At 37.7% G+C, this 23629-nt stretch overlaps 2 protein-coding genes across 2 annotated transcripts in view; one reads left to right on the forward strand and one right to left on the reverse strand.

Annotated features, from left to right (window-relative positions):
- LOC134679037 (uncharacterized) overlaps positions 1 to 8626 on the reverse strand; it is a 71387-nt gene extending 62761 nt beyond the window's left edge. The window contains exons 1-7 of the mRNA XM_063537847.1: positions 8446 to 8626; positions 8172 to 8300; positions 7514 to 7712; positions 5081 to 5190; positions 2240 to 2432; positions 728 to 799; positions 291 to 412 (exon numbers count right to left, since the gene is read on the reverse strand). Of these exons, the coding sequence (XP_063393917.1) occupies positions 291 to 412; positions 728 to 799; positions 2240 to 2432; positions 5081 to 5190; positions 7514 to 7712; positions 8172 to 8300; positions 8446 to 8514 (894 nt within the window). The 5' untranslated portion in view covers positions 8515 to 8626. The remainder of the gene's footprint in view (positions 1 to 290; positions 413 to 727; positions 800 to 2239; positions 2433 to 5080; positions 5191 to 7513; positions 7713 to 8171; positions 8301 to 8445) is intronic.
- A 9178-nt stretch (positions 8627 to 17804) lies between these two features.
- On the forward strand, positions 17805 to 22598 carry LOC134678609 (uncharacterized). The gene is made up of 6 exons (XM_063537238.1): positions 17805 to 18001; positions 19026 to 19166; positions 20540 to 20688; positions 21566 to 21672; positions 21863 to 22026; positions 22495 to 22598. Exons 1-6 carry the CDS (start codon positions 17928 to 17930, stop codon positions 22589 to 22591), a joined length of 732 nt encoding a protein of 243 aa, XP_063393308.1. The 5' UTR covers positions 17805 to 17927; the 3' UTR covers positions 22592 to 22598.
- The last annotated feature ends 1031 nt before the right edge of the window (positions 22599 to 23629 follow it).

The raw sequence follows: 23629 nt of genomic DNA on the forward strand, positions 1-23629 counted from the left end.
CGTATCGTTAAAGAATTCGCTAAATTTTTAAATATGGAAAGTTTCATAGTGGCGCGCCGGCTGACGTTGATCAGTCTGTCAAACGTGGTTGGTGCAACTGGCCCTAAATGAGCCTTAAGCGTAGCGGATGTGAAAACTCGCATGTATGTAGCGAAAAGCGACTACGGACTGAGCGCCCACCTGGCACGTTGCTGGCAGTGAATACATTAAATGTTTTCGTATGTGGATTCAATGAAGCAGACATAAATAGTGAGAGAAAATATATAAATCAAATCAAGTAGTAAACTTACAAAAACATTATCATTGGAATCCATGGGTTCGTTGTATTTTGGTCCAAGGTAGGCATCTTTTTGCAAGTTATTCTTTGATGTAACTCCTAAGGTCTTAGGTGGCCGAGGCGGTACTGGTGGCCCTGTAAGAGAATAATGTTTGGTAAGATTTAAACGTTACATTTTTCATCTATCTTTTGGCATTCCGCTGAGTGGACTCCTTTCTGTCTTCTATACAGTATTTTATGTAATTAACTGGTTTGACGTAAATCATTCTTTCTTCTTTCTTTCGTATGGAGCAGTGAAACCAGCGGCTAGGCTAGGTATCTGACTCGCTAAGAGATAGGCGCCCAATAGATGCGGGCCACGGCCACATACCGCCTACAGATATGACACGCGTATATATTAAATAACACGTATTTAAAAACGCCCTAATGTACACTAAATAACAAACGTACCATCGTCCGGGATGCCGTTTTTCTTAGGGCCGACCGCTAATTTGGTAAAAGATTTTGTCACAGACCAGTCTCCTGTAAAAATACAAATATTTAACATTTACATTTTAAACATCGACGCGTCAACGCCAACACTGTCCGTCAAGATTGAAGTGGGTGATGTGTGAATAATACATTGCACATGCGATTCTTCCTTTCTTCTGACTGCATCCATAGTAATGGGTATATTTTAATAACCAAGGTTGAACTGCGCACAAACACGATGTTAGGACTCTTTCCCACTTTTTGTGGGTACGGTTTTCTGTAGGATCCCGTTATAGTGGTACTCGTGCTATTTAAATATAGTAATGTTCACACGAGCATTCTGTTTTCGGGATACTGCATGTATACTATTAAACACAAGCCTTCTTGAGCTTACTGTGGGATTTAGTCAATCTGTGTAAGAATGTCCTATAATATTTATTTATTTTATATTTTAAAACGGGATCCTGCAGCAAACCGTACCCGGAAAAAACGAGTAGTAATATGTTACTCTTCGAACGCCGCAAAAATATGTGACACGCTCTTATGGGTCTACAAATAAGATCGTGTCAGATATTTTTGCTGTCTTCGTTGTGTAACATATTATTGCATGTGACTGTACCTACCTACCTAGTTCAGTGGGAAAGAACCCTTATCGAAAACACAAATTGAAAGAAATTTTCATGACGAATATACTTGTACGTGCAATTTTTTTGCCTTTGGCTTGGCCTCTTGGATCATGTTTCAGTGATTAGGCGTTTGATGCAGGTGATGTATCCCATATAGGTAGGTACACAGACTTGTAATAAAAAATAAATAGGATACTGTTACACCAAGAAAAGCCTGCAGTGATTTTGATAGCCAACACAGTGCAAGTGTTATTTATATGTAATAATTTCATATAAGTTTGACGTTTAATGCAACCAAGTATTTTATGCAACCATTGTTTAAGAGAGGTCAAAAAAGGCGAGTGGCGTGAGTAACAGTTTGAGGCGAAGCCGAAAATTGTTAATAAAGACGCCACGAGTATATTTTAACTCAGTTAAACAACGTTGCATACAATACTTTTTCTACGACCAAGCACTTTGAAATAAAATTGAAAATTTTACAAATCTTTTTAAATCATGAAGTAGCAAAAATGAAGGGTACGGGCGGGAAACGAATGAATGAATGAATGAAATATAAAAAAAACATGTCTATGGTTCACTTATTTGTGAGAGATGACATTTAAAATAAGGTTGGCAACACTGTATTTCATTTAATATTTTTTAAGTGGTCATTACAAGAAGTATCGTAAATTGACAAAAAGATACTGCGTGTATGCACAAAGTCTTTATTGGCGAATAGACTTGTCTTGACAACTATAAGGTAGGGGTTTTAAAGGTGTGTGCACGACCCTTTAAATGACAAATAAAAGTACCGGAGTAGAAATAATAACATTTCCACCGCGTGGGCTATGATAATCGCTGTAGACTTTACTTGGTTTAACTTTACCTATGTTAGAGTGACTAGCGTTGAGGGACTTGCACTCGTCCTCACTAAGGTTGGACTCGTTCTCAGAGAAGTCGGCGTTGTGCTGCCGGAGCGGCTGGCTCAGGTACATCTGGTTGCCGCGGCTGTCCCCGGCGAAACCCCGCCTGCTGCTCGTCACGATGTTCCGAGGGTCAAACGTAAATGCACGGGAATCCTACGATCAATTGTGTTTTTTGTTCAGTTACAGTTATTACAGCACAGTTATTAATTCTTCACTACGTATATTGTACAACGTTTTACAGTACATATATGTAATCCCTTTAAATTGATTGTTTGATTGATACATTTGGCCCTTTAAATTTTCGTCAAAGTCACGTAATGTGCTTAATATCGCACTGCAACTGAATTTAAACTTTCACTCTACAGCTCACTTAATTAAATATTTGCATGCCCGTATGGGGGCCGATTACACTGTTCTATAAAATACCCGTATTATCAACTAATCAAAACTGTAATTATACGGTACGGTAATATATATCGTATTTCAGGAGTACCCAAACTATACGTCGCAGCGCCCTGGTCCGCCGTAGCAGGCGTGGCTCACTCCGCGATTTCGTCGGTTTGCTACAGGTAGCTAAAAGTACATCCGTTCGACCCCAATTTTGGGGTTTGCCATAAGCCGCGCGTGGCGCTGTCGCCACCTAGCGGCCATATCTGTGCTGATCGTGACAGACGCGTTTTGTTAGAGAGTGAGTCTTCTGTACCTAGTACTATTATTTATTCTGTGGCCGTAGACAGGCAATCCTCCTCGCCATGTACAGTCAGCATCAGATATACCTGAGCGGGTAAGGTGTCCAAGAAAACATATACACTTCAATCGTCACAAAAATAAGGACATCTAAGTTGTCATTTTATCATAGGCTTTCAGTTCGTCACATATATCTTAACTTCTGAGTTTTTCTTTAACACATACACCCTTATTTAATCACAATGACAATAACGGTTAGAAAACCAGTGGTAACTAAGCACTCAAATTCAAGCTGCTGTCATTAATACCTACACGCACTGCCAATCACGTACGTCAGCAGCCAGGGTGCCACCAGTTGCTAAGCAGTTGTTATTTCAATGGTAACTAAGCATCAACATTTTCTCTGTCTAACTTTTAAAAAAATACTGTAGCAGCTACGAATTGACACCTCCTTTCTTAAATAAGTATTTTATCGTCAAGTGTCAAACTTAGACAATAAATAAGTAGGTTTTACGAGAATGATAGGTTTTTTATTTTAACTGTCATAGGCAGCCGTTCTTCCAAATCGTAGAGCATATTATATGTTAATAACTTAATACGGTATGTAAACTAACGAAAATCCTTTACTCAAACCTGTTAATGTGTAGGTCACACTAAGCAACTTTTACTATGGCACCGACCCCTAAATCGCGAAAAAAAAATTAGGTCGTTTCATACATTTTGCTGATCTAGCATTGAAATTTTCTATGGGAGAGTCAATTTTTTTTTTGCGATTTCGGGGTTGGTGCCATAGTGAAAGTTGCTCAGTGTGACCCATTCATTAACGGGCTTGAGTAAATGTTTTTCGTTGATTTACATACTGTATATTCATTTAGCCCGCTTATTGTACTAAAATATACTATATAGTACTAAAATACGATGCTCCGAATCGATCAAAGAACGAAGGAGAAAATAATAGAATTGAAACTTAATTAACACGTTCTCTGTCCCAATCTGACATGTAAACCTTATGGCTTTGTAATAGAGGCTAGCCGTTAAAACCATCACTGCCATGCATATACACCTACGTAATATGCTAACTGTTGACCATAGGAGTGACGAATTTTGTTTTTACAACTAAGCAGAGAGGATAGAGTATACGGAGTTATATACAGTATGTATCAGAACGAAAGGCCAAGAAAGAGATCCATTAATGTTTAGGTCATACTGAGCAACTTTTACTATGGGACCAACCCAAAACAACCAACTTATGCGAAATTAATATAAAAGTACAAATTAATAATAGAAATGAAACCCAAAAAAAATAACTGATTTGCAAGACCGAAGTGATCCCATAAGTGTTCCGTAAACAAAGTTTTGTACGGAACACTAAATAAAGCTGTAATCTCTAGTTGCGTCCGACTGAGATTTGAATCCGCGGTCTCTGCTTTGAAAAGCAAACGCCTTAGTCACAAGACCACAACGTGCCTTGACAATTGGCTCTAAATTCGGCTTCAGTTAGCTTTCGCTATGTGTCACTCATTCGTTTTGATGATTTTATTCAATAAAAGAAATAGTTTTCAGTAAGCTGACTGACAGGCCTCTGTCAATGGTTGAAGGGCAAAACGTGAGATAGATGTATGTGATGACAAGACTGTACTGCTTTCGATGATTGTCAAAAGGCTTTACCTGAAATTAGCATAGCTATTATTCATTCAATATACGACCATACATGTATGCTTTAAACGTCTATTTTTCCATATTGTTCAGATATATTTGACACGTTGACCGCTTAGATACCAATGGTTTTTTGACAGCTAAGGTATCAATGATTTGTTGTAAGTGTAGAAATTAATGAATAGCGACTGTTAAGATATTTGTGACATGTTGAGCGCTCACCAGTAAATGCTACCATGACAGTCAACAACTTTTTGTCAGTTTAAACGTTTACCTCTTTTTGAGCACCTGGAGTGTATAGCGACTTCTGCTGCTGACTGTACCTATTTCGAATAGGTAGCCTAAGTTAGGGCGCCATTACATTTTAAACTCGCAAGTGCTTCGCAGCCTGATAGATTGGGAACCCCTGCCGTAATCTATACGCAGTCAAGTAAATAATTTTAATCATCATTGTTTACCTGGGCCCGAATCCCGGTGACGCACTCGGATATTCGGATGTACGGCCCTGTGCCCTCTGGACACTCGTACCGCTCGTTCACAGCCATAGGCATGCTGTTCTGGTATGTACCTGTAATTTAGGTACATATTATTACGTAATACGAAATTAACACAGTCTGCCTTATACATATACAAGCGATCCGACCCGACTTCGCACGGGTTACACAAAACCTTAAGAAATTATACATTTAAACCTTCAAGAATCACTCTAATGATAAGCGCAAGAAAATCCGTTCAGTAGTTTTTAAGTTTATCGCGAACATATATGTATACACACAAATAGACAGACGCGGCGGGTGACTTTGTTTTATACGGTGTACTTTTTTTTTTGTAAGTAAGTAGATTTATGTCATTGCTATTACAGGCCAAACTCATTTGGGCAAAAACTCGCAATAGCATTGAGAATAAAGTTGTGGTTAGTAATGATAATGATGAATGCTAGACAATACAAATTCTTAAAACTTACTTGCTATTACAGGAATCAATACATAATGTGAGACGTTGAATATTTAAGATTTTGCTTGGCCCATTTGGGCAAAAACTCGCAATAGCATTGAGAATAAAGTTGTGGTTAGTAATTATAATGATGAATGCTAGAGTACAATACAAATTCTTACAACTTACTAATTATACTGATTCATCTCTTACATCATCATCAATATTTTTCCTGCATAACATTTATAACATAATTTTCTTTTTTAAAGTCTTTCTCATCTTAGCACATTCCTGATTGTGTTGTAAAGGTGCCCAAAGGCAATCTAATCCCAAGAATTTTCACTAGCACTAGTTATTAAAAAAGCGACTACTGCCATGTGACCATGAACCCTAGAGAGAAAACTAGGCCTTATCAAGATGAGTTCAGTTTCCAGTTTCCTCATGGTGGTTTCTTCTCATTTGAGCGACTGGTAAATGTCAAATAATATTGCGTATGCAATTTTTTTTTTCTTATTAATATCTGCAATCAGTCGCAAGACTATAATCAGATTGGATCAGGGAAATATATATGACGTTTCCAGAATGATAGGGCCATTGCCCTATCCTCCCTTAAATATCCAGCACATAAGCTCTTTGAAGTCGCCTGACATAGTCCGGTTTAAGCAATGGGATGGTCAGTGGATTTGGATGCATGGTCAGGCGATATGTATGCAACTGACAATAAAATCATTATTATGAGCCAAGTTGATCCACAACCTTCAGTTTGGACCATGCACACCCTACCGCTAGGTTACCAGCACTCAATAAGACAATTCAGACAATAATATCCACACTAATAATAAAACCTAAACTGCTTAGGTTTGTTGAAATTTGGCATATTAAGCTCCGTATATACATCATAAGTTACTTTAGTTTTTTAAATCCATCCACTGAGGCTTAAGAGAGATATCAAAACGGACAGCAGCAGCAGCACAAAAGGACCTGTAAACCTATTATCAATTTTGATTCCGTTTTTTAATTATTACTATTATGCTCTTGCAAGACTAACAACCAAATACATTCGCAGTTTAAGCAGTCATACTTTAATATTGGACAGATATAATATACCATACATATGGGTCTATTAAAACATGAGTTATATAAAAACTATGAATTTGCTATAATTATTACAATATACTAATCATCTAAGTTACTTGATAAATCCCAATTCAGTTTAGTTCCCCACAGCTGTATAAAATACCTAGGGTTTATATTATAATGTAAGGTAAGTTATAATTAGAGATGCCTCGAATATTCGGCAACTATTCGGTATTCGGCCTATTCGGCCACTTTGCCGAATATTCGGTATTCGGCCGAATATTGCCGAATATTCGGTATTCGGCCGAATATTGCCTACTATTCGGCCGAATACCGAATATCTGTTGCACCCAGGTTGCACCTACCTAAAAAGAAAAATTTCACAAGGAAATAACCAAAAACTAGGTATATTTAATATTTAAAATGTATTCTTGGAAAGTGGTTAAATACGAAGGCATGTTTTGGAGCATTTGTTGATTCCAAAATATTTTATTTTTATCATGGGTCTGATTTGATTGACTCTTAACTACATTAATTAATTCTGTTCTACATAAAAATATATCATAGCTAACATTGTGCTTTGTTGGCAAACAGTTTTCGTAATAATTGTGACTCAAAATGTTCACATGTCATACCGAATATTCGGTCGCCGATTATTCGGAATTCGGCCGAGAGGAGGGGCCGAATATTCGGTATTCGGTATTCGGCCAAATTCACTTTTCGGGGTATCTCTAGTTATAATTCAGTTATTTTGTTGATGTTTTCCTATTGTCACTTTTTGTTTAATAAATTTTCTTCCTCTAGTGCATATGTTAAGCAATACAACAAAAGAACTAGATCACAATGAAAGAATTACTTTCCTTAAAAAATTTTTGCCTCACCATTCTCAGTGGAAGTATCCTCTGTAGCTCTCAGGCCACAAACACTACATATTGCATCAACCCACTTTTCCATTTCAGCTTCACAATCTGCTTCGAGGTGATAAGTCCTGGACTGAGTCTGGATAGTGAACACAGATCCTCGGAGCTTAGGGTCCAACAACCCACTGCCACTACGTTCCATGTGAAGCCCTGCATCAACCTAGCAAACACAGACACTGCTTACAGTATGGGAGGATAATGTCACACCAGGAAAGATTTACATTATTCAAATAAATGTAACATCTGGGGTTGCCAATGTACTGATTTACAAGACCGTTATTTATTTGCATACTTTTACAATTGAGAAATATTTATGAAACCAGTCAGTCTTGTCAGTAAAACTAAAATAAGGTTATAATAAATAACAACAATCAAAGAATATAAATTTTCTTATAAAGTTCTTCCATTTATTTCTATTTTGGGCATAAATACAGTTTTATTCCTTCTCTCATGTCTCAAATAGTAGAGTATTAGGAATACATTTTTGAATGTTTTGCTTTTTGTGGCAAGGTTGATTTGTACAAGCTAGTCAGCAAAAAAATGTATTATTAAGTGAAGTTGGTTGTAGAAAAGACTTTAAGAATGCTAGATTAACATGAGCAATATGTTAGTTAAATACCTGTTCACATAAATCAAGGTTGATAGTGCCCTTGAGGCGCCTGCAGTTCCTATCGGCATAGTAGTCCAAAAAATATTGACCAGGCAGCTCTCCAGAATGTCTCAAGGCAAACCATCTCCTTCGCCATTTCTGAAAACATAAGTTAAAATAAATATCACGCTAACACAATATTATAAGTAAATGGGTTATTGATTACATTCTAATCGTACTAAACCTAGATAATTCGATCAAGGATCAATGTGTCAACAAAGGTAAAAGTTGCTTTATTTCTTACCGTTCTCCAAATACGTTTTGTCGGCGGTGATTTGGTCAACCACCCCTCGAAAACTATATTTTTAGACATTGTATTAATTAACCTAAGCCTAACAAAACGAAACACTAATGATTGACAATCACTACATTGAATTATTGTGATCGAAAATATCTAAATTGCGACTTGCGACATTTGCGACTATTGTGCATGTTCTTGTTCACAGATTGTAAATTAAAAAAGTTGAGTTGGGATGAAAATAATGTTGCCAGTTATCAATAACGTAGTAGTGCATTTAAAAATGCTTGAGTGTAAGAGCCTCTACAGACGTTGCAATGACTCGCAGGCAATTTTAAATTTGTTTTATATAGATACATTTCACCGTTCAATCAAAGGTGCAATGCATAGTGAGTATTGTATTCTTTGCAATTGCAATGCACAAAAAACGCATGCAATTTGTTGCGAGACTTTCAAGGTAAGTCGAGCCGGCTTATACAAACTATTAGAAATATATTAGTATTATTCTACCTAGCGAGCAGGGTCTGTGCGGAAAGAGAAGAGTCGTGAAATGTATGGGATCCAATACGTCTACGACTCTTCTCTTTCCGCATGGAGTCTTTTATATCCTTACAGCTTCGTGTCGGAAGCCGGTGTTGCTCGAAGCCTTAGAGCGATATATATTTAGTTTAAGACAAGTTGAGACTATGTATCGCAGCAGACACATCGGAAGCGAAATTTGGAAAAAAATACGTGACCTATCTGATTTGGACGCCGACGTTTCGTATCACGTGGTTTATGACGAAATCTTGTCAGTATAAAAAGGCGCGAAATTCAGATTTTCTATGGGACTATAACCCTTCGCACCTACATTTTTTAAAATTTGCCGTCTTTTTCTACTGACAAGATTTGCTTGACCATCTATAGTTGAAAATTTAAAATAAAAAAAAAAGTGCGTCAAGCAAATCTTGTCAGTAGCAATGTAAAGCAAACTAAAGAAGGGCAACACTCAAAGAGTAGTATTGCGCAAGGCCCCTACCTTTTCTGTTCTCTTTGACGGCGCAGCAACTAGTATCATTTCTCTCTCCTCGCTCTTTTAAAATGCCATTTGTCAAAAAAGGACAACCATACTGTTGACAAAGTGAACTTCAAATCAAGTGTTGCCTTTTTTGATGCATCCAGGCTGTGTATGTGTGCGTAAAAACGTGTATGTGTGCTCTTTTAGGGATGTAAAAAGTCGATTTTAGTCATGTTATATATCGATAAATGCTACACAGTGAACCGAAATAGCAATTAATTGAAGCTTCAATATCTTTGTTAAACATATACATAATTGAAATGCTAATGAATAATAAATATATTAGAATATAATAAAATATTCCAATTATTGCGGAACACATATCTTAGTAGGTGTTTATGTATTTTAATTAAATATCTGAACTTTCCCTTGGTTCCCTGCTGGGGCGTGACGATAAAATTGTGATCTGATAACCACAATAAAGAATAAAAGCGTATTTGTTCATTTTAGATATCGTCAAACCTTTGAAGTAAAATTTAAATTGTAAGAAATGTCGATAGTTTATCGATATGACTTTATCGACATGGCTACAGCAAGGTGGTGTTAAATTGTTAATCGTACACTAAACAAAAGTGGCAACAGTGACAGCTCGCTGAGACCCCGTCTCTATATATTGTAAGTCTATGGTATTGCGCTAAGAAAAGCAGCAATGTACAATGTACATCGAACTAAAACTTTTTTTTCCGCTGAGCGCGCCTTGTCACGTACGTCAATTCAAATTGTCACTCGCGGATTCTCTATTGAAAATGTTTGAAATTGTTATTAATACGTATGGACGGACAATTTAAAAGCGGTGTGTGATGTTGATAAAAATGATTAACTAATTTGAAGATCTCAAAATAAAATTGTAAGTGGACTATGCCGTTAAACAAGAATGTATGAATAAAATCATTGCTTCAGCAGGTAGATGTCATACTGGATTTTCATATTTTATTAGATTTCTCAGTTGGCACTGTAGGCATTGTAGGCACCTTAGCTTTGATTAAGCACAGTCTTATTTAATATATTGGTATTTAATGGTGACACAGCAGAAATATCTCTTGAAATAGAATCGATTCAGAATGTAAACATTGTAAACCATTTGTAAACAAACAAGATGATGGCTGTCATTCGCGATCCACATTCCACAGATAAAACACAGATGACACGCGATTTTGGAATTATTCGAACACAGTGTTGCTAACCCGCGATTTTTCAAATTTGCCGCCGTTTGCTACTGACAAGATTTGCTTGACCAAGGCCTGTTCACTTCCTAAGAAAGTTATGTCCCCAAATAATTGCGCATGTGTGCGCCTTAAGCTTCTATGTGTGCGTTGGCCTCCGGGAAAAAGTTGCGAGTAATAAAAATAAAAACATTTTTCTTCAGCAACATTGCTCCCAACTCTGATTTAAATTATCACGAATTTTATACAATATTAATCATAAAACGGGTCTTAAAACGCTTAAAACTTAATTACATGCGATTAAGTTTTATAATGAATATTTTCTTCCAACTGTCTTTATCAATGTTCATAAAATATATGGAGGGTAGGTACGTCTACCCACCATAATAAAAAATATATTTGTCAATGACTCTGTCCAACTGCTGTGGTTAAAGTTCATAACGAAAATTTTATTTATTAAATCTTTAAATAATACATACAACGTGTACCGCTACGTACCACTTAAGACTGTAAGTCTGTACCTACATGGATTACAGCAATGCACATAGAAAATGTGCTAAATGCGGAGCAACGGCTGTTGAAGCAGCCAGAGTGAAATTTACAACTTTAGTGGGTTCAGAAGGAACCGAGTCATAACGCATCTGGAAAGCGTATTACAGTGGAAACTGGATAAGTGGAACCTGGGTTAGTGGAAAACCTCTTTAAGTGGACCGAAGTTCTCGGTTCCAGTCCCTTGGCAACGAATTACCTCTATAAATGGAATTTTGGGACCTCTATAAGCGGAATCCATTTTTTGGAAAATTTCTTATTTTTACCTCTGTAACTGGAAGCAACCGTTTTCGAAACCTCTATGAGTGGAATAGCTCTGTATTTTTAATAAACCGTCACACGGAGGGTAGTTTGTTTCGTTAACATTATGGTTCGTGTTTTAACTACGTATTTTGTATGAGTACATACTGGTTGCTCTTGCATAAATAAATATTACCTTTAGTACCGTTTGGTAACCAAAATTTCGTAACCAGCTACAGAATGGGAATCAAGATTCCCAGTTTGTAGCCGGTTACGTATTGGGCCAGCGTGGTACCGCTTGGTAACTAAATTTGGTAACTAGCTACAAAATGGGAATCTAAAATTCCCTGTATGTAGCCAGTTACGTTACGAATTAGGGCAGAGTGGTACCATTTGGTAACAAAATTTTGTAACCGGCTACAAAATGGGAATCCAAAATTACCTGTTTGTAGCCGGTTACGTATTGGGCCAGAGTTTCTGATCGGAGTTTATTCCACCAAACCAGTTTATTCTACCAAACCGAGGCTAAAACGGTGTAGGTACATATGAAAGCACTTCAGACTTATTGTCATTGCATACGTTTATTTTGTTTTATTGTATACGTTTACTGTACATTTTATCCAAAATCTGTGAATGCCAATTACCACCACTTAAGGTGGCCACTGACGAGCCTTCCAACAGTCCAAATTGCGTGGCTGCAATCCAAAATCGGTCCGTGAATGTCAAAAACGTACAATGTTTAATATTAGGATGCCGTCCATTTGGATGAATCCATTGTAACGGCATCCATTTGGAAGGCTCGTCAGTGGCCTGCTTTAAACAGAGATGGCTTCCCAAGTCCATTTTCGAGTGACAACAAGCTACCTTTACTGCCCCATCTCTACTTTCCACCCTTAATACAACTTAATGAACCACTTCAAAAGTCCCATTTTGTAACCAGTTACAACGCGGGATATTTTTTCCCGTTTGGAAGCTGGTTACTAACCGTGGCTATGAATCGGTAATTCAAAAGTCCCATTTTGTAACCAGTTACAAACCGGGATTTATTTTTCCCGTTTCGAAGCCGGTTACCAAACATGGTTACAAATCGGTAATGAAAAAGTCCCAATTTGAAGCCAGTTACGAATTGGTATTTCTTTCCCGTTTCGAAGCTGGTTACCAATTTTTAGTTACCAAACGGTACTAAAGGAAATATTAGGAGTGACTTTGTTTTTGAAATTTTGAAAATTGTATACGAGTACTGTGGATTATTTACAATATTGCTTTTTTTAAAGTCAGGATTACATACCTATTTTTTGTTAATACATATATGTATATCTACATACATATTTAATAAAAGATGATTATTTAAGTCTAGATCTTTTATTTGACCATACTATACGTGACCTCTATAAGCGACATTACTAGTATCCAGAACCTCTATTAGCGAGAGCCTCTGTAAGTGAGAAAACGTTTTATTTAAACCTGGTTAAGTGGAAAACTGGATAAATGGAAAACCTGGATAAGCGGAACTAAACAGCCGGTCCCTTGCGATTCCACTTATCCAGTTTCCACTGTAATTAACCGTGAAGAAATGTATGAATACAAGTTGGAAATCTGTGTAAAGTGTAGTGTATCTGTGTGTAAAGTGTAATAGGTAGGCATGCCTAATGTTATTTGTATAAAAGGTACTGAAAACTTTGTGAATGCGCTTTATTAATGTCTATTTTTTTATTAAGTTGCCAGTTGCCAGTTTTCAAATTTTTATATGTAAAACAATTTTTTAATAAATAATATATATAATGTTATAAACATAAACATGCCTTTTATTTAAATCAATTGATAATACCACGAACAAGGGGTAATATTTGCATCTTGCATATATTTCGTGATATGAAGATAACAAATATGTATATCAACAGAATTACTACCTACCAATACCCGCCAGGCTAAACCGGTTGTCAACTTTAGTTCCATTGGTACACAAAGACGGCGCCACTAGTATAAACGTATAAACGGTTGGGGACATATTTTTGTATGGAGTTACCGTTCTTCTCCTAGTGAGTATTATATTCTTTGTGCTTGACCCAGATTACATATTTATTTACGTATAGCTCGACGAGCTTACGAGACACGAACCGAGCCACGAGGCGCGAGTGTTAGCTCGACGTGCTTACGGACTCGAGGCGAGCCATGAGACGAGCCGCGAGCCGAGCCACGAGCCGCGAATGTAAATGGAATGTAGAGTCAGACCAACAAAAATTCCGCAGCGGATTTGATAGCCCACGCAGTGCACGTGTTATTTTAAAAATCAAGCTTCTATGAAATTATGACGTATAAATAAGATTACATTTACACTGCCTAATAAGATTTAGGACTAATCCCAGTAATGCCTAGTTTCCCCTATGGGTTAGAAGGGCAGATGGCAGTCGCTTGTGTGATCCTCCCCAGCCGGACCACCTCGTCTGATTGCGCTCAGTTTTTAATGGCGAAATGTACCTCTAATGTACTTCACGTACCTCGTCGGAAATTGAACGTACCTCTGTAGTTTGGCAGATATATGCGTTTAAAAGGGGTCCGGCTGGGAAGTAGAATCTGCAGCCGGACCACGCCTGGATCCGCTGATATCTATTATTTTGAGATATAATTTAAATAACAGATGAATGTACCTGTTACGTACCTCTGAATAAATACTTTTTTTATTTAAAAAATGGTCTCATAAATGAATTTTCATACATTTCATTTTTTGAGTATACGCGTAAGCGCCTGTCAAAAAATAATAGCAACATAGTAGAAAACAAATGTATTCAATTCGGGTAAGTCGTCTAACGCGTCAACTAGATACAAATGTGGGTGGTTATAGGGAGTGTTTTAAACCGACACGAGTTTATTCAGTAGTCCTTTTCATTAGCATAGTCTTTTTCATTTCATTTTAGTCATTTGCATAGTTTTTGTGTAATAAATTTTTGAAGATCGTGTTTTAGGCCCCCGGATTTTACGAAAAACGTTAATAATTTGCAAATTATTTTGTAAACTTTCCGTTGTTTAGTGCTATTGGATAAACCATTCAAAGACGCAAATTTAGTGGCAATTGTGACTTCTCTAGGTATATTGGTTATAAAGATATTAATGAATTTAATGTTTTTGGTTTTCATTTTTTTTCTTCCATATTCCGCCGTAGTAGGAGCCCATATTTGTATGACAGCTTCATTTATATGTCTTCTATCCACCCTATTTTTTACAAGACCTAATTCCGTGAAACATTCAAGTAATCATCGAAACACTATATCCGGGTTATCCGGCCGCTAGGGTTGGCACTTCGGTATTTTTATTTATACGTCATTTTCTTTGGGATATCTGGTTTCGACTTCATATGGAAGAAAATGTGATCCCACTGCTTCGAGAACTGATTTAGTAAGTATCAGGCAAGTGAGAGTCGGGTTCGCACACGAAGGGTCTAAAAAAATTTTACCATGTCATACAGTGTACGATGACACGGGTCCTCAATGTGCAACTCCAACTCGTACTTGACCCTAACTTTATTTAATTTAATTTGTAAACATTTAATAATTGGAATTTAAATTTAGGGCAGTACGTTTCAATAGTGGCACTACTAATGACGGCAATACCGCGAGAACAGTTTTGTCTGACAAACATCGTGAAGCATTTGCAAACATCCTTGGCTTAGAGAAGTGGCTTCTGGACGATCCCCACACAGTTCTAGTTGTATTGTCGAGTGGTCTTCCAATAGACGCAGAGAAGTTTGGCAATTTTTGTAAAGAACTAGTCCAAAAATATGTCAATACTTACAAATGGTGTCCTATGACAGTCACCATACATAAAATTTTGGCCCATGGCGCTGCAATCATTCGAAACTCGTCTGTTCCAGTTGGTATGCTTTCCGAGCAAGCAGCAGAGTCACGGAACAAATATTGGCGTCACGATCGAGAACACCATACTCGGAAATCGGATAGGATAAAAACAATGTCTGATTTGTTTCACAGAGCACTAGTCTCATCAGATCCAGTAATTTCCGAACAACAGATGTCACAGAGAATAAAATATATTAAAAAACGTCCCCTACCATCTGCCGCAGTAGCTTTATTGAAAGCACCGCAATCACCACAGGCACAGGAATCTCAGGAGGAAACCCCAACACCAACATCCGAGTTCTGTCCAGACGACAGTTATTACGAGGTGCAAGATGGGGCAGAGAGCCTCGAAGTAGAAAATGATGACCCGACTAAAAACAGATATATACAGCAGTGTTTCACCTTACTGCATGGTAATGAGGTCCAAAAGTGTATACGTCTCTTTGTAGTTGACTGTCATACAGCTAACGACCAAAATGTAAATATTATCTACCCTAATTATAAAGAGGAAGAATTTGTAAGTTATCTATAGCTAATAAATTACTAAATCTTAAAAAAACTTATTATTTCATATGTGTAGGTTTTTATTAACATATTAAAGTTTGTTTTTACCACCCATAAAAGTGCTATACTGTGTATACAGCGTTAATATTATATCCGGCTGAACCCGGATATTGGTAGTGGCAGCCCTGACCGAAAATTTTAATTGGCTTTAAATTCAATCTTCCACGGAATTAGGTCTTGTAAAAAATAGTGTAGATAGAAGACGTATAAATGAAGCTGTCATACAAATATGGGCTCCTACTACGGCAGAACATGGAAGAAAAAAAATAAAAACCAAAAACAATAAATTCATTAATATCTTTGTAACCAATATACCTAGAGATGTCACAATTGCCTCTAAATTTGCGTCTTCAAACGGTTTATCCAATAATACTAAACAACGGAAAGTTCATAAAACGATTTGCAATTTTTTTTAAGTTTTTCGTTATATCCGGGTGCCTAAAACACGATTTTCAAAAAATTATTACGCAAAAACTACGCAAATTGGACACGCGGGAATTTTAGTCTCGCATTTGTAATGATCTAAACTTCAGTAATTTGCAATAAAATGAGGATGTCACTTTTTTGGCTTCTATAAAACACTGTGAGACCTACACTTTTTTTCCAACTTGATATACTTTTCTTATTTTTTGATATATCTGGTTAATCATTTTTTAACATTATGTAAAGGATATTCACAGTCATTTGGTATGTATTTTGGACTAATCCATTCAGCCATTTTCAATTTATAGCAGTTCGAAGTCAACTGTGGTTTGTGAAATTTTTGAACGTTTTCTAATAATTTGTTAGACCAAGTATTGAAAATGTTACAGTACGTTATATATTTGTACTGCCGACTTTATGACGTCACAGCAATTATCCCCACCAATTTCGCGCTTGTCATCTCATACATATAATTGGGTTCAAGGCATTACACTGAATGCATTGATACCATATTCACCCATATCCCGGACGACATGAGCGGAAATCGATTTCTAGAACACTTTTCTTTCGCTGGCCGGTCTACTATAAGAATGTCCGTATACTTAATATTTATTTATAAACTACGCACAAAGAGGCAAAGTAAATCACGTTTGTTGCATGGGAGCCCCACGTTAATATTTATTTTATTATTTTTTAGTATTTGTTGTTATAGCGGCAACATCTCTGCGAATTTCAACTGTGTACTGTAAAACGTTGTACAATAACGTGCGAAAAGGTAATTCGCAACTCGTGTCGGTTTAAAACACTCCCTATAACCACCCACATTTGTATCTAGTTGACGCGTTAGACGACTTGCCCGAATTGAATACATTTGTTTTCTACTATGTTGCTATTATTTTTTGACAGGCGCTTAAGCGTATACTCAAAAAATGAAATGTATGAAAATTCATTTATGAGACCATTTTTTAAATAAAAAAACGATTTCTTCGGAGGTACGTAACTGGTACATTCATCTGATATTTAAATTATATCTCAAAATAACAGATATGATCGGATCCAGGCGTGGTCCGGCTGCAGATTTTACTCCCCAGCCGGACCCCTTTTAAACGCATATATCTGCCAAACTACAGAGGTACGTTCAATTTCCGACGAGGTACGTGAAGTACATTAGAGGTACATTTCGCCATTAAAAACTGAGCGCAATCAGACGAGGTGGTCCGGCTGGGGAGGATCACACCAGTCGCTTTCGTAAAACCTACGTACCTACGTCAAATCATGGGATTAGTTGTCAAGCGGACCCCAGGCTCCCATGGGCAAAAATGCCGGGATAACGCGAGGAAGAAGAAATAAGATTTACACTGCGTGGGCTATCAAATCCGCTGTAGACTTTTCTTGGTCTGACTGGGCTTCGCGCCTAGATTCGCGCCCAAGTGTGGAGCGGGTAGTTTTTTGTTTCCTTTGGCCTATGGAAATTTGGCCTATGACACATGACGTCACTAACCCGTCGCGAACGTGTTACGTTGTACGTCACCGTGTCTTGTCAATTTATTATATTCAAAAATACTAATGCTAAATCTATAGTGAAATATTAAAAGTGTGTGATATAAACAAATTTATAAGTTAAGACTTGTAAATAAAAACATGGAACCAAAAAAGGGTCACCCTTCTGAACCTCCTAGTAATGTGCCTATGTTTGCCGGATATGACCCTAACAAGTACAAACACTTAGCTTAGCACAGTGTTTTTCAAACTGTGGGTCGAAGCCTCTGCCAGCCTAAAAACAATATATGTATCAGTGAAACATTTCGTTCGTACTAAGAGGATGGCGTCATGAAAAAGTTTGAAAAACAATGGCTTTAGCATATACCTTTACCCATAAACTTCCTTTACCTACCCACATACTATAGCCGTTATTAGGGTGGTATTCCACCTGCCCAATTTCTTTGTCCAATGTGTATTTTGTCTCACATTTTGCTTAATGAGAGAGTGAGGCGCAAACATTTTACAAAGAAATTGAACGATCGATGGAATACCATCAACGTATACTACATATACGATCAACGGGTGCTACACCCTAACAGCAGTTTTCCGTTTCACATCAATTATTGAATATTTTTGGCAACTGAGAAAATAAGTATCTTCTACTAATCAAATATTCTGAGCCTCCATAAAGACTCCGTGAACTGTGTTCGCGTCTTTCCTGTAGATATGCATTAAAGCAGGCGTGGCTCACTCCGAGATTTCGTCGCTTTGCTACAGGACCGGTACCTAGCTAAAATTACGTCCGTTCCACGCCAATTTTGGTGGTTAGCCATAAGCCGCGCGTAGCGCTGTCTCCACCTAGCGGCGTCGGTTACGGTCAGGACAGATATGTCCTGATCGTAACACCACTCATAAGACCGGCGGCGTCAAGACTTACTATACTTAAAAGACAATTGAAGTCATCAGCCAACATGAGTTACAAACCCAAAATTTGCATTTAGTTTACTTTGCCACTCTTGTGGACAAAATGCTACTTTCACATCAGTTTTTTGAATAACATAGAGCCTTGATGAGAGTGAAGAATTATTTTTTAAAGTAGGTAAATACCTAATATTAAAACCTATAAAATGGGGACTAAATGGGACTACGTTTGTATGGATAGATTGGAGAAGTTGTCAAGTGCATCATCTAGGTATTTTATGTCAAGACAAGTTAAATCGCAGAGATTGCATGGCTATGTACTTAATTGTATTTCAGCTACCTTCTCGATGACCGCATGCCAAAAGGGGTTCTCACCGATGAAAGCCTGACGCCGGGCCGGCCGCCGCGTCTGACGCAGCGGACTATCGGCAAGTTCTTGCAGCCGCTCACTAGGGAGCTAACACTTTGTCCGCCGAGGTATTTATTTGTCATTAGTTTTCCGTACAAAACTTTGTTCACGGAACACAATGGGATCACTTCGGTCTCGCAAATTATTTGTTTTTGGAGCATTCCATGAAATTGTCTACCGTTTGTCCCGTACAAACGCGAATTTTCTGAAGATTTGCAGGTACAAGAGTTTCCTTTTCTATGACAAATGGTCAAAAATATGCACAGAAAAATTGTCGCCTGCTTTAAATGCCAAGAAAAAAGTCGCAACACAGGAAATAAAATGCGTTTGAACGGGACAGCCCATGGAATACTCCTTTTAGTCTCAACCAGCTTCAATAGTTACAGAAGTCAGATTGTATGACATTAAAAGCTTGACCTTCGTATTTTCTTAATCAGCGCGCGAAACTCGATTCTTACTATAAATCAGGGATGTTGCGAGTATCTGTACCCGCAACCGCGGAACTTCCGCATTATATTCAATATCCGCATCCGCATAAAATCAATGCGGAGCCTAATGCGGATGCGGATGTCGAACAAGTCAGTATAGGAACTTCCTAGCGGCGGCGTAGGTATGTGCTGACTGCTGGGTAATTTCGTCATTACTTATAACGAAATAATATAGATCCAGAAAAGTCAGCCAAGTTATTGTTTAATAAATACAACGCACCTACATTATTACTCAAAAACTAAACGTATCGTTTTTAGTGTTCCATACAAAACTTTGCTCACGGAACACTTATTTTTAATTAAAATAAATTACTAAAAATGTAATATTTGACGTTTTTTAAGAACCTCATCTTGACATCCGCATCCGCGGATGTGAGCCTTTACATAAATATCCGCATCCGCGGATGTGAGCCTTTACATAAATATCCGCATCCGCGGATGTGAGCCTTTACATAAATATCCGCATCCGCGGATGTCAAAAAATCTGCATCCGAAACATCCCTGCTATAGGTACGAGTACATAGATAGTAAGGTTACGATGTCGCGCAAATTTGTCAAAACTGATCTTTAATACCATAGCAATACGAACCGAAGCACGCGTCTTCATGAATGTATTTATTCTCTAGAGAATAAATACATTCATGAAGACGCGTGCTTCTTCATGTATTTATTCTCTAGAGAATAAATACATTCATGAAGACGCGTGCTTCGGTTCGGTGCTAGGCCTACAATACCCCAGGGCCCAGGTACCAGGCATGATATGCAAATCAACATGAGTCATCAACCCTATTAAGTAACCTTGTCTTTTATTTGTAGGTACCTAGCTACTAAATATTTGTTTCATGTTCACGCTGGCTCCCCCTACACTCTCACCAGAACTATTTAGGTATTCATGTGAAAATATTGTACCGAAAATTATTTTATTCATTATGTCTTAAATAAATGTTCTTTAGACCATTGATTAAGGAGCTGCCAGATTCCGTGAACGATCGAATGGTGCTGAAGGACAAAGCTTTTTGGGTGGACAAGCCGGGCACCAACGCCTACACTCTCCACGATGCCTACTACGACTACGGCATGACTACAGAAATAGTCAAACCAGGTAAGATTCACAAGTCAGTTATTGAACACATATTTAATGTCTTTGGGCGATAGTGTTGGTAGGAACTCGACTCGAGTTACTCGAGTCCTTTGAGTCTGAATTTGAAGAACGCAGCTCGTTTTTACGAGACTGCGCTTAAAAAACTTCTGAGGATTTAAAGTCCCGAGTACTCCCGAGTCGAGTCCTTTGTTGAGTCTTTTTTAAGACCACCTCAAAAGGATTCGAGCCTCCATAAAGACTCCGTGAACTGTGTTCGCGTCTTTCCTGTAGATATGCATTAAAGCAGGCGTGGCTCACTCCGAGATTTCGTCGCTTTGCTACAGGTAGCTAAAATTACATCCGTTCCACGCCAATTTTGGTGGTTAGCCATAAGCCTCGCGTGGCGCTGTCGCCACCTAGCGGCGTCTGTTACGGTCAGGACAGATATGTCCTGATCGTAACAGACGCCTTTAGTTAGAGAGTGAGTCTTCTGTACCTAGTACTATTATTTATTCTGTGACTAAAGTTAAGGGCTCATGAAAAGTTACTCCTTTTTTTGGATAAGTAAAGTACTTATGATAAAATCATTACTTACATGCCCACAAAGGTCGCGTACCTACTACCTACAAAATAAGCGATTAGACGAGTATCATGGATAGAGATGTCAATCTAGTGCACCAAATTTATTTAATGGAAAGTACTTACTGTATGTTATTTCATGAATTGTATAGTCATTGAAATTGTTTTTTTTTTTAATTTAATGCATGGTAATTTATAAGATGTAAAGTTTTGAAATTTAAGATGTGTCCCGCTGAATTTCTCGCCGGTCCCATATTGGGATAACCTTCTACAATTTAAGAGGGATTGAAGTATTGACACATGATGTTTTATACGACAGTTCAACAGCACGTGTTCCCGCGTTCGTACCAGTACGATTTGGACTGCGTCAAGTACCGCCGCACCCATGGCTGTGATAGTTTAAAACAATCCCCAGATGTAAAAAAGGTAAATTAGAGGTAGAAAAATCTAAGATATTTAATTTTCTAACCATCGGTAGCTTAGCGCTGTAGCAGCGGATTTTTCTACCGAAAGTTCCAGTCTATGCGCCGGCTATATTTCATTTACGGAACTTATCAAGTTCCGTAAATGAAATGTCCGTCCACACCTTCATAGAAATGACAAAATAACACTACAGGTTCCTCTCAAGGCCTACTGTCGAGACTGCAGCAACAAGAATGACCCTGGTTTGACCCCCTTTCAACTCGCGTGGGCTAAGGACCCTGGGCAGAAAAGGTGGCGAAACTACCCTGATCTCTCAGCTACGTTGACCCCCGAAGAAATCCGGAAATCCATGGATGAGTATGGCATATAATTGTTGGCAAGGAGCATTTGATGTTGATGAATAATGATGAGCCAAATTCATTACATTTTTCACTTTATCCTTATTCACATTCCCGTTTTAAAGCCGAAACGAAACATATCTAAAGCGAGGTTGAGAGTTGAGACTAGCCAGAACTTACACACGGTATCTGATCAAACTTTTGAAATGTCGGCTTGTAGCCCATGTAACGTAAGTAAATTGTATGCAGGTTCTTGCTAGTCTTTAACCTCTCTTACTCTAAAGCTGGTCAAGCAAACCTTGTCAGTAAAAAAAGGCGCAAAATTCAAATTTTATATGGAACGATATCCCTTCGCGCCTACATTTTACATTACATTTTTTACTCACAAGATCTGCTTGACCAGCTATACCTAGGTTTATCTACCTGCGATGGCTGACGCGGCTATTCATATATTTTCACGAGGCTCATTGATATTTTTTATGTGCAGGGTTGGTCGTCCATTCCAGAACGAAGCCTGCAATTGGTACTATAAGAATTATCCTTCTGTCAAATATCCAGTTATTATCCGGAAATTTTCTAAATAACTTTGGTGTGTATTTACCTATGCATGACAACATATAGGTACCTATATGCATAGATACATACATGTATTGCTGTGTAAGTTATCCCTTTAAGACGAAACAGGAGCTGAGTTTTAAATATTTTAGGTAAATATACCCGTATCGCTAACGGAGCGGCTCCTAAAACTAGTGCGATAAGGACAAGGCGAAAAACCCCGCGAAAAATCTCAAAAATCGAGGTTTCGTACTCGACTGTTTCCTTCTCCAAAACTTAACCAATCGTAACCAAACTTGGTTCTAAAATCTAAATGATTATGAAATTATCTATGTCGGACCGTTTTGTTTTTTTGGCTAATTGATATCAGTTTTGAATACTACGCCTCTTATTGTGGCATAGTCAATTAGGTCATTTTGGCCATTTTTGAAGGGCTCTATCGCCTTAAAAAACAAAAATATCAAAAAAAGCAAAACAGTCCGACACAGATATTGATAATATTAATCTGTGTTGAAAAAATCATTGCTCTAGCATCAAAACCTATGGAGGAAACAGTCGAGTAAGTTTGTATCGAGAAATGACCACTCCTGTTGGCTCTTAATTCGTGGACCAATAAATACATACTGAATACTAGAACTAATTCGTTTTATTTTAGTTATCGAGGGAATTTCTCAAATACGTAACTAATAAGGGAGCAGGTAGCACTTGAGTATTTTCAATGGGAATTTTAATGGAGTTTTTTTTAATTATATTATTATGTTGGTGGAAAAACAAGGACACCGCCCCTTCGATGGTAAAGCGGTTACCATATCTGTAACGTCGGTAACAGTGATGGTGATGTCGACCGCCGCACCTGTCACCGGGTCAGGCTCAGGTGATCCGATAAATTATCAAAGAGAATGGTGTGTACAGAGACGGATTGTCAAAGTAAATTATGTAGCTACTGTAAATTTACTGCAATTTTTCGACTTTTTTTTTTTATTATAAAACTGTCAAATGGCATTATAACAGAATGCTATTTGACTTTGATCCTTATTCTTTCACTGATATCTGTTGACTTGTTAAAT

Source organism: Cydia fagiglandana, chromosome Z, assembly GCF_963556715.1.
Source record: "Cydia fagiglandana chromosome Z, ilCydFagi1.1, whole genome shotgun sequence".
Taxonomy (NCBI): Eukaryota; Metazoa; Arthropoda; class Insecta; order Lepidoptera; family Tortricidae; genus Cydia; species Cydia fagiglandana.